The sequence below is a fragment of the Tasmannia lanceolata genome, unplaced genomic scaffold (assembly GCF_043159265.1).
Source record: "Tasmannia lanceolata isolate RefF3 unplaced genomic scaffold, GAP_Taslan_0.1 ptg000004l, whole genome shotgun sequence".
Taxonomy (NCBI): domain Eukaryota; kingdom Viridiplantae; phylum Streptophyta; class Magnoliopsida; order Canellales; family Winteraceae; genus Tasmannia; species Tasmannia lanceolata.
The window spans coordinates 1,162,163-1,174,111 of NW_027518681.1; the positions used below are offsets into that span (position 1 = coordinate 1,162,163).

The 11,949-nt window shown below is 38.7% G+C and overlaps 1 protein-coding gene, 1 long non-coding RNA gene and 1 pseudogene across 2 annotated transcripts; 1 reads left to right on the forward strand and 2 right to left on the reverse strand.

Moving 5' to 3' along the window:
• Positions 1-1,233: 1,233 nt before the first annotated feature.
• Positions 1,234-2,629, forward strand: LOC143875687 (uncharacterized). The gene is made up of 3 exons (XR_013250170.1): positions 1,234-1,388; positions 2,164-2,297; positions 2,395-2,629. It is a non-coding gene; the product is annotated as an uncharacterized LOC143875687 (long non-coding RNA).
• A 2,757-nt stretch (positions 2,630-5,386) lies between these two features.
• Positions 5,387-5,953, reverse strand: LOC143875918 (protein FAR1-RELATED SEQUENCE 5 pseudogene; annotated as a pseudogene).
• Positions 5,954-6,016: 63 nt separating this feature from the next.
• LOC143875919 (protein FAR1-RELATED SEQUENCE 5-like) lies at positions 6,017-6,871 on the reverse strand. The gene has a single exon (XM_077377497.1). The coding sequence runs from the start codon at positions 6,869-6,871 to the stop codon at positions 6,017-6,019; it is 855 nt and encodes a 284-aa protein (XP_077233612.1).
• Between the last annotated feature and the right edge of the window lie 5,078 nt (positions 6,872-11,949).

An 11,949-nucleotide genomic window follows, 5' to 3' on the forward strand; every position in this document is an offset into this window, starting at 1 on the left:
TGGGCAGGAGAAGAGATACTTGAGACTTAGGGTGTGGGGATATGAAAATAACCCTCCCCCCCCCCCCCCCCCCCCCAGCACCCCCCACACAAATATATATATATATATATATATATATATATATATACACACACTAGTAAAAAACCCCGTGCGATGCACGGGCCAACAAAGAACTGTACGGACCACATCATTGGTTGATCCAAACCATCCATGTGATGGAACACAACATCAATAGGTTGTGCCCGTAAAATCATTTCCATAGGCTGCTCCTGGCCCTCCAATCTATGGAGGTTTCCATAATCTGTTGTTCGTCTGAAGGTGCCCGGAATTTGTAAATATTTTTACAAGTGTGCGGAATTCGTAATATCCTCAAAAAAATAATAAGGAAAAGTAGTTTTTTTGTAATTGTCATATTTTGATACTTCTTCTTTGTAGTTTTTTCCGTAATTGTCATATCCAGGTACCTGTTGTCCATAATTCCTCCAAACTTTACTACGTAATGATTATTATTGCTAGCTTCTTTCTTTACGTATTACTGCGGGCAACCTTTCAAGAAATAGTATTTCCGTGCAGTTTTTCATCACATCTAATAAGACAAATCTCTGAATACATACAATTGCAAAGGATGGCAGAGACATATCGTTTGGAGAAGGTGGCTAGCAAATCAAGATTTGAAATTACCAGCGAGGTGTTAAATGCCACAGATTTTGCAAATAATTCCAAACATTCATACATTTTTTACCCTCACATAGATAGTATGTTCAGATATGCGGGGAGGGCAAAAAACGGTAAAAATCATCCACATTAACGTGTTAAATGGACAAAATTCTCTCATATATATATATATATATATATATATATACACACACACACACACACACACACACACATATGAGAGAAGTGTTTCTACGCAGGTGCATAGAGAAGTTATCTGCGCACTAATGTTTTTTGGCCTCTCATTCGCCCAAATCAGTGGGTCCCATTTAATGTGAGGCGCTTTTACAAACCTCCTAAAAAGATAGTCGAGCCCTTATCTAAACAAAAGAGGATTTTAAAAATTACAGCCGTGCCCCCCCCCCCCCCCCCCCACACGTTTTGACTTCTGAGGGGTAAAAACCCCAAGAAAAAAAAAAGATCGTCTCCCTCCCCCTCTTTCAAGCGTCAAAAGAAACCCAAAAAAAACTAGGGTTTGGGTTTTGGTTCTCTCTCTCTCTCTCTCTCTCTCTCTCTCTCTCTCTCTCTCTCTCTCTCTCTCTCTCTCTCTCTCTCTCTCTCTCGGGTTTCCCTCTCTTCGGAGTATTTTTTTTGGGTTTTGCTGCTTCACCTCTCTCTGCCTCCTCTCTCTCTCCCTCTCAGCTTCTCCTTCTTCTTCTCTACGGATTCAACAGGTATTTATTGCTTTCTATTTATTTTCATTTTTTTTTTGTTCAAGATTAGGTTTAAACAAATCATATGTTGTGATTACCACAGGAAATGGGTTTTTCACAGGAAATGGGTTTACATGAATTTCTTGGGGGTTAACACTGCTGAATCTTTGGGTTTAACACTGCTGATTCACTATTAGATATGATTTCTCTTCTCTCATATATTTCTTTCTTCATTGAGATTTGGGTTATTTAAACCCAGATTTCCTCTTGGTTGTGGTCATTGAGATTTCTCTCATATTTTTTTAGTTTGTGTTTATTTGGGTGTTAACACTGCTGATTCACTTTTGTTTAAGATTAGGGTTTATTTTGAAACCCAGATTTCCTATTCAAACCCGTATTTTTATTTTTATTTACATTCAGATTTTTCCTCTTCCAGGATAAAAAAAACCCTAAACTCATCAACCTTTACTCGAATTTTTTATTCTGTTCGATTTCATTGTTGTCTATCTGGGAATAAAAGAAAGCATAAATTTGCTTCAAATGACAGAACTTCATTTCTATCAAGTGAGCAGAATTAATTATTTGGTTTAATTCAACAATCTGAAGATGCAATTTTGGAAAATTATGGCTTAAATGTCAGTATGTGTGTTCCTGTTTGAACTCCACTCAGTTTTTGTATTCTGATTTATGTATACAAGTTGCAGAAAGGACTATGGATTGCTGGACGTTTAGAAATTGTTCCTCATGACTTGTTCCTCATGTTATTAGGAATTAACATGGCTTCCTCTGTCTGTAGTACTGAATTACTGATAAGGGGTAAGGCGTATATTTTGTCCTTTATGTCCGAGAGGAAAAGGGCAGATGGAAGTTTACATATCAAGAACAACGAAAAATACAGGCAGGCCCCTTTACACATGTTCTAACTGGAAAGTAAGTGCTGATTTTCTCTGCATCGATTGACTTTATTTCTTTCTTTCTTATTATCACCATATTTTCTAACGGAAATGTAAATGATAAAAAATTACAGGGTAAAGATGGTTGTGGATATTTCCAATGGGTCGATGAGATGCCTACAGGAGTCGGACATGAGCGAGTTGAATATGATGTGCCTTCGCCAGATCATCAACGGAACATTGAGACACATCTGATTAGGATTATATATCTGGTCTTTTTTGTTTTTTTGGTGGTATATGCTATGAACTCTTTCTTGTATCTTGCCACTATTAAGTGAGCAGCTAGAGTTGTTGTAGAAAGAAGACCTTTATTGCTCTCTTTATGCATATATTTTGTGTTTGATTTGTCTTCTTTTTTTCTATGTACTTTCACCTCAGGTTCTGTCTTCTGTGTGTTTGATATACACACTCGGCAATGTTGTTATACACCTGATGTATGTAATGTGAAGTGGCCTCACAACTTATAAGCCCTTGGATTTGATTTTAAACCCTAAGTTGGATTGATTTTTGTATAAAACCAAAGGGACAAGGGCCTTATGATTCAACTAGCAAATAAGCTGTACCCAAAGTTAGATAGTTGTCCACTCACTTTTTGCTATGAGACATGATCACTACCTTTGTTTTTTTGGTCAACTTCTTCTCTATTGTCTTGGGCCATTGTTTAGATGACTAAGATTATTTTAATTAATTGTTGTAATTTCTGAACTCTGGCCCATCTGAACGTCACAAGATCAATGGTCCTGATTACAATCCAATGATGCTACTACTTGTTGGGCAAGGATGAATGGCTAGTAATACAAGAACAACTTGTAATGACTCCAAAATACTATATGGGGTGGAGCTCTCATAATTAAACACATTTTCTGATTGGCTGTCATAACCTTTTGAGAATTAAAATAGCCATTCACTACTATGGAGCTCTCATAATTATCAATCCATAAATTTTTAGGGCGATGATATTTTCACCCCCATTGTAGTACGTTGCCCACTGTTCACGTCATAAGGGGGCGAATGCGTACGGAGAAGGGGTGAAATAGTTTCAATTTTGAGCATCATTAATATAGAGAATTTATATGATGGGTGGCCGTGAAAACACGTGAAGTCTAAAAATACTAGGTACGGCCCACTTTTTTTTATGATCCAAACCGTTCATCTATCTGGGCACAACGAAATAGGTTGTGCCCAAAAAGTCATTTCCATAGGATGACACAAACCCTCCGATTTGTAGAAGATTCCATAAATGATTTTTGGAAATCTCCATATTCATATCAGTTCAGAGCGGAGGGTTAGGATCATCCTATGGAAATGATTTTTGGGGCACAACCTGTTTATGTTGTGCCCAAACAGATGAACGGTTTGGATCATCAAAAAAAGTGGGCCGTACCTAGTATTTTTAGACTTCACGTGTTTTCACGGCCACCCATCATATAAATTCTTCATTAATATATATCCAAGCATGTTGAGTACATATGATCTCCTTTTCAAGTCAAGCCTTCGCCACTGTCACAGGCACAGGCATTGAGACGAATACTTGTAACTTTCTACTTCTAATTTGTAGAGAATACCAGATGATAGAAATTTTATAATAATTATATTCAATAGAGTTCTAGTTCAATCCATCCATCTCTTGGCCCAGATTACTTGTAATAAAAAATTACATTACACCTGTGAATTGCAATGTTGAAATAAACAACAAATACAACCAATACATCACACCTGTGAATCATGTTGGAAAATTTAATCCAAAATATACATGTGAATCATGTGGCAACATTTAATCCAAAATGCACATTTATTCATGTGGGAACATTACATCCAATGGAACAAAACATCCAAATAACACCAATGTTTGAAATCAAAACATCTTATTCAAATCCATTGCCACCTTTATGAAGCTCACAGCATCTGCCTGAAATCAAACAAAGAAGGAAAATCAGGCACACTGTACAAGCAATGTAATGAAGAAGAGGAAAATAACAAAGTCAACGTACCAAATGCAAAGCATGTTATTACAATATTATCCATACATTTCACGAAGCAATATCTTCGTCTTCCGCCGCTTCCTCTTCCTCCTCCTCCAGTGCACTCATCTATTAGAACCAATAAAAATTTACTTATAATTGGAGACAAAAGTATAGCATGGAAAAAAGAGTGTAAGTGCATATAGAGGAGAACTGAAGATCAAACCTTGGCTTTCTTTTTACAGGTTCTTAGATTATGTCCCAACTCCCCACAACCTCCGCACTTCCGTTTCCCCATATTGGATTGGGAGAGCTCTAATGAAGACTTCAAGCGTGATGCTTCCCTTGGCCGACCCTTGGTTTTAACAACTTCGGGGTCTCGAATACATATCCCAGGTACTTGAGTGGGAAGAGAGTTAGACTGCACTTGGCTAGCTAGTACTAGTATGTGAACTTGCCTCTCTTTCTTTCTCTGCTCAATCTCAACCACCAATTCAGAGTAAAATTCATCTAACTTCCTTAAAATAAAGTCGTCATTATCGAGTTCCTCATCCACTATTCGTTGTTTTGCCATTACGGACCACCTTCTAAACAGGGTTGCACCTTCGTTACCTACTTGACTTGTAGGTTCTCCACCCAACAACTGATATCTAGCATCAATTGTCCATCTTCTTAGAATGTAACGCTCGGGAATGGAATTTAATTGAAACTGGTCAAATACGGCCAGAATATGCCTGCATAATATATCTGAAGTCTCAAACATGGAGCAATCACAAGTTGCACTAACACCATCGGAATCGTTGTACACAATCATATGCCCTTTTGACATTTCATCATCCCCACGTTTCCTTCTTACATTGAAGGTAGTCTCGTTGCCAATTTTACTATGTTTCTTACCCCAATATAATCTACTACCATTAAGCTCAGCCAAAAAAAGGCCACAAATTGTCCTTGTATAGTATTTTCCATGATCATCTTCCAATGGGCTACCTGTAGTCATTGTCGGCTTTGAATTTTTTGACTTGAAATCCTCTTCTGTTTCTTTCCTACGACGGTCAGCAAGCGCTTTCTCATATTGATCAACAAAATCATGCACATAAGTCTTCTAACCATCGAAAAAAGCATTCATGCTTTCACTGCGCTGACTAGAAGTCATGCCTGCAGTGAAAGTACCTTTCCAATAGGCCGGGACCCAGTGAATCCTTAGCTCCCACATCTTACTTAGCCAATCAGTCTCATCAATTTTATACTTCAAACATAATCTCCCCCATTCCATCTCACATTCATCTATATCACCCGTGTTATACCAATGGTAGTAATCATTTGGAAAGTCACCATCTGCCTCTCTCATTGCAGGAACATGCTCAACTAAGTGCTTTGTTATGTGCCAAGAACTAAACCGATGACGTGTATTGGGGAAGACATTCTTAATTGCATTTCGCATCGCCAAATCCATATCCGTAATAATAGGTCCTGGAGCTTTTCCAGGCATACATTGCAGCCACTGCCTAAACAACCAAGTGAAGGTCTCCTCGGTCTCATCAGCGAGGAGCGCACATCCAAACAATGTAGATTGCCTGTGATGGTTGACCCCTGTAAATGGTGCAAAGGGCATCAAATACATATTGGTCCTATAAGTCACATCGAAGACAATCACATTGCTGAAGGTCATATAAGACTCTCTGGCCCTCGATCAGCCCAAAACATAGATCTCAATGTACACTCTGAGTCCAACTCAATAGAAAAAAAAGAAGTCATGCTCTTCAGCTCGTTTCCGTTGGAGACGGTCGGCCACTATCCTAGCGTCTAACCCCATATTATGTTTCTTCTTCAATCTCAAATGGGACTGCACTTGCTGTGGTGAGAGAACACCATATGCGCCATCGGATTGGACATTAATGACTTTTGCAATTCCAGCAGCCTGTAACCCAATTCCCTGGTAACTATCCATCAAATTTTTAACAGTCTCCTTATATAGTCGGTTGTGTGAACGATGCATGCGTCTTCTAAGTGGAGAAGTGAGTTCATGAGAATGTTGGTCTTCAAAGACTGACATTATCCACTTCTTGCCTTTCAAGTTAATCGCCATCTTCGCCTGACAATCAAACCTAACAGTGCGATGCGGAATCACTTCCTTACCTGCCTGTCTCTTGTCATTAGGGTTTTTCTTCCCTTCCTTGTCACACACATACTTTCTGAATATCACTTCATTTGTCTTGGTCGACTTGTTTGTAGTAGATTTTCGCACTCCAAAACCTTTACTCAAGCCATAGGTATTATAATATATGTAGGCATCTTCAAAGCTATCAAACTCCTGCCCAACAAATGGCCTTTTGTCTATACTCTCCTCGTCATTCCTTTCCTCACCATCTTCTACTTGGTTACCTTCATTTAAATCTTCCCCTTGATCTTCTACTTGGTTTCCATCATTTAATTCTCCCCCTTGATCACCTAAAATGAAGGCGTGTTCATCAATATCATTTATCGATAGGCCGCATACTTGCGACACAGTGTCCTCAACAAACTCTGAGGATGTGCCACATACTTCATCAACATCAAACACAGAAGCGAGCAACGAAGCATCATCCATTTTACTAGGTCACAACACTAGATAACAAACCAGCCAACTACCACAAACCAGCCATAAATCACCACCAAGCCACCCATAAACCACCACCAAGCCACCCATAAACCACCACTAAACCAACCATAAATCACCACAAACCAACCATAAACCACCACCAAAGCAGCCATAAAGGAAGAAATATGTCAGAAAAAGAAAAAAAAGAAGTTAATACGCAAAGAATGGAAGCAACTATTCAAAAAAAATAACCATAACTAGCAATTCCATAATTCAGCGTATCATTTACACATGATTCCATCCTTATCCACAATACATGGTTGGTTCTGGCTTCCTTTATGGGGGGTTAGTCAGGATAGATTTAGGTGATCTTTTGCGAACTTGACGAGTCCAGCATTAGTCGCACGCTCTTTTTTCCGAAGACTTTGAAATGGGCCGTTAGTGGCAAGTTTGGGAAAAATGCGGACATTTTGCTTGTCAGGACTTAAAAGTCACGCATATATATTAAAACAGGCCATCTTAAGTTCGCCTAAAATAGGTGGAACTTGAAAAACTCCTCGGAGCACATCATGGATCCATCTTCTCTTTCACGCCTCTCCCTCACACCGATGTTTTCCACGCAAGCCCTAACTCTGCAAGAAGATCAAACCCTAACTCTGCTGAAAGAAATTCCTCCCATCTCTCTGCAAGAAGATCAAACCCTAACTCTGCTGAAAGAAATTCCTCCCATCTCTCTGCAAGAAGATCAAACCCTAATGCGGTTGAAGAAAAAATTTCCCATCTCGTTGAAACCCTAATGCCTAGCTCGTTGAAACCCTAACACGGAATTCTCTGCAAGAAATTCCTCCCAATAGAAACCCTAACGCCTTCTCTACTCATGGAAGAGCATCTCTCTCTCTCTCTCTCTCTCTCTCTCTCTCTCTCTCTGAAACCCTAGCGACTGAAATCACATGGGCCACAGTTTCCCTTTTTTTCATCTTTCCCTTTTTTATTTGAAGGAGATGTGATAGTGAAGAGGAGATACGGTAGTCAGGAGGAGAAAGAATAATAGTGAAGGAGATTATGTATTTTTCTCTGGTTTTTCAAAACCAGGTTTTTTGAGTTTTATCAAAATAAGATATGAGATTTTATCTTCTTATTAAATCTCATGTTCTTGAGAGGGAAAATGGGTTGTTTTGTTGGCCAATAAATCAGAGAGGACGAATAGGTTTGTTACTTTCTCTTGTTAATTTGATTGTCCGTGACTCTAAAAAGACCTCGTTGAAATCCCCATAAGTTGAGAGTTCATGCATTCAAATCCAAGTCCACAGACAATCACTGACATTTCATGAGAGTCCATGGGATATTCAAAATCCCTTACGACTAAACCCCCCTTAGAGACAAACTACAAGTAAAGAAACATGTGCATAGACACTCCAACCCATCTTCCTCATATCATCAACTAGCAAAACAGATAACCACTTGAGCTTAAAATCATAGTTGCCAAATGCCCTCCAGCACCAGAAAATCATTTTGGAAAAATTACTGTATAGGTATGTAATCATTTTGGATATTTTTTTTTAAATGGCGAATTATATTAATAAACGGAACCGAGATGGTCCACGGATTTTTAGAACTGATTTGAGTCTTTGGGACTCACAATCGGTTCATTTCTCTCCCTCTCTCTCAATCTGTTTCAGCATTTTTTTATTTTGGATTTTGAAGACCTATTGGGAGTGGGCCTTTGGATTTTGAGAACTGATTGTGAGTCCTCCAAACCAATTTGAGTCTTTGGGAGTTGGGATTTGCAATCAGTTCTCAAAATACAAAAAGAACAGTGGCTTCAATATCTATCCCAAATTGAAAGTAAATTGGGAATACTTGATTGTGGCAGATTCCTTCTATCTGTTTGTTTGTTTGTTTTGAAAACCGATTGGTACAAGGCTAGTTTAGAAAATGTATCCCAAATTGACAGTAAACAATGTTCATTTCTTAGCCATTCCTAGTTCAGAAAATGTGAGTTTTTCTTCCTATCTATTTGTTTGTTTTGGATTTTGAGAACAGATTATGGGTCCAAAACTGATTATTGGACACAAATTTATGTTTAATTTTGAGTCCAATAATCAGTTTTGGACTCCCAATTAATCCTTAAAATCTAAAACAAACAGGGCCTAAGGATGTTTATGTTGGTAATCACAACATCTGATTTGGTAATCACAACATCTGATTTGTTTAAACCTAATCTTGAACAAAAAAAAAGGAAAATAAACAGAAAGTAATAAATATCTGTTGAATCCGTAGAGAAGAAGGAGGAGAAGCTGAGAGAGAGAGAGAGGAAGCAGAGAGAGGTGAAGTAGCGAAACCCAAAAAAAAAATCTGAAGAGAAGGAAACCCGAGAGAGAGAGAGAGAGAGAGAGAGAGGGAGGACAACCAAAACCCAAACCCTAGTTTTTTTTGGGTTTCTTTTGACGCTGGAAAGAGAGGGGGAGGGAGACGATCTTTTTTTTTTGGGGTTTTTACTTCTCAAAAGTCAAAACGTGATGTGGGGAGACGGCTGTAATTTTTAAAATCCTCTTTTGTTTAGATAAGGGCTCGATTATCTTTTTAGGAGGTTTGTAAAAGCGTGTGTGTGTGTGTGTGTGTGTGTGTGTAGAGAACAGAGTTGTTGCACTAAGCTTAGTTGCGCTCAAGCACAAAAACAGGGTGCGACCACATTTTGAGTGGGATCCAAAGCATTCATTTGATGGGCCCTTTCATGGGTAGGGTGTCCATAAAAAATCAACTCCATTGGATCACCTTAGGGTGTCCATTTGTTTGGCAAATAATGGACAGATTTGTGGACAAACAGTATCTGTCCATTTTTGGCCCCATAAATGGACACCCATTGGTTCCAATGGAGCTGATTTTTGGTAGGCCCCCATCCATGTTGGGGCCTTCCAAATGAATGGTTAGGATCACCCCCCCAATGGCCCCATCCCCTATTTCTAGCTGCGCTCGAGCGTAGGAACTCTATTCTCATATATATATATATATATATATATATATATATATATATATATATATATATATATATATATATGAGAGAACATTTCCTACACACTTGTGTAGGTAAGTTACCTACACACTAGCTTAAAATACAGTGGGGGCCCACATTGTTTGGGTGATCCAAACCATTCATTTGAATGATCCTCACATAGATAGGGTGTCCACAAAAAATCAGATCCATAGGATCATCCTAACCATTCAAACTATGGAGGCAAAAAATGGACTAATTTGTGAAGGTTTATACACGTCCATTTTACCTCCACAAATCGTAGGGTTGGGATATTGATTTTTTGTGGACACCCTATCTATGTGAGGACCATTCAAATGAATTGTTTGGATCACCCAAATAATGTGGGCCCCCACTGTATTTTAAGGTAGTGTGTAGGTAACTTAAATGTTCTCTCTCTCTCTCTCTCTCTCTCTCTCTCTCTCTCTCTATATATATATATATATATATATATATATATATATATATATACATATGAGAAAACGGTTCCTACACATATGTGTAGATAAGTTATCTACACACTAGCTTAAAATACAGTGGGGGCCACATTATTTGGGTGATCCAAACCATTCATTTTTAAGGCCCTCACATAGATAGGGTGCCCATAAAAAATCAGATCCATAGGATCATCCTAACCATTCTAACTGTGGAGGCAAAAAATGGACTAATTTGTGAAGGTTTAAAGACATCCATTTTACCTCCACAAATCGTAGGGTTGGGATGATCCTATGGATCTGATTTTTTGTAGACACTCTATCTATGTGAGGGCCTTTAAAATGGATGGCTTGGATCACCCAAACAATGTGGCCCCCACTGTATTTTAAGCTAGTGTGTAGAGAACTCTCTACACATATGTGTAGGAACCGTTTTCTCTCTCTCTATATATATATATATATATGAGGAAACTGTTGGTGAGCTTAAGCTCACCAAACTTATGGTGAGCTAGCTTGCCCAATCACATGGGGGCCCACTTTGTTAGGATGATCCAAACTTATGGTGTGTCTGTCCATTTTTGTCCTCCACAAATGGAGGGGTTAGGATGATCCTATGGAGCTGATTTTTGGTACACACCCTATCTATGATAAGGCCTTGCAAATGAATGGTTTGGATCACTCCCCAAAATGTGGGATCCATGTGATTGGGCAAGCTAGCTCACCATAAGTTTGGTGAGCTTAAGCTCACCAACAGTTTCCTCATATATATATATATATATATATATATATATATATATATATATATATATATATATATATATATATATATATATATATATAGAGAGAGAGAGAGAGAGAGAGAGAGAACGGTTTCTACACACTAGCTTGAAATACATTGGAGAGAGAGAGAGAGAGAGAGAGAGAGAGAGAGAGAGAGAGAGAATGATATCTCCCCCCCCCCGTCTGATGGATAAAATCCCTGCCTTTAACTGTATTCGTTAAGTTTTAAAGGCAAAGAAAAATGTTAAAGGGGGTGAATTTATGCTCAAGCAGTGAACCATTCTCATAGAAACCGTTAAAGGGTGGATTTTATCCGTTTAGGGGGGGGGGGGGGGTGACAGTATATAAAACTAAATAACGCCTTCTCCAACAACTTAAGCTTTTGGAGTATCTGGTCGTTTCACATGGTATCAGAGCAAAGGTCTTTTCGGTCCACATGTGCCACGTGTAGGTTAACCCAAAGAAAGAGGGGCCACACCTGAGGGGGAGTGTTAAAGTATAAAAGAATAAATAACGCCTTCTCCAACAGCTTAAGCTTTTGGGGTAACTGAAGCTCAAATCCAATCAAGCCCCAACCCTAATAAGCCTATCCCCCAACGGCCACCTTGTTAGCAGATCCCCTGATATGGCGGAAAGAAATACTTGGGATCCCATTAAGTCTTTTACCTCATTAAATAGGTCGGCGAATCTCCAAAGATTGATTTAGGATTCGTAAAGCCACCGAATAACATTAAGGAAGTCTCCTTCTACCACTACTTTAATTAAATTTTCTCCAACCAGAAGTTTAATCCCTTTATGTACAGTGCGCACCTCCGTCTCATTAGAGTCTGAAAAAACCAATA

What these genes read in the sequence shown, in the direction of transcription:
- LOC143875919 (XM_077377497.1), bottom strand. Translation starts at nt 6,871, where the DNA reads ATGGATGATGCTTCGTTGCTCGCTTCTGTGTTTGATGTTGATGAAGTA.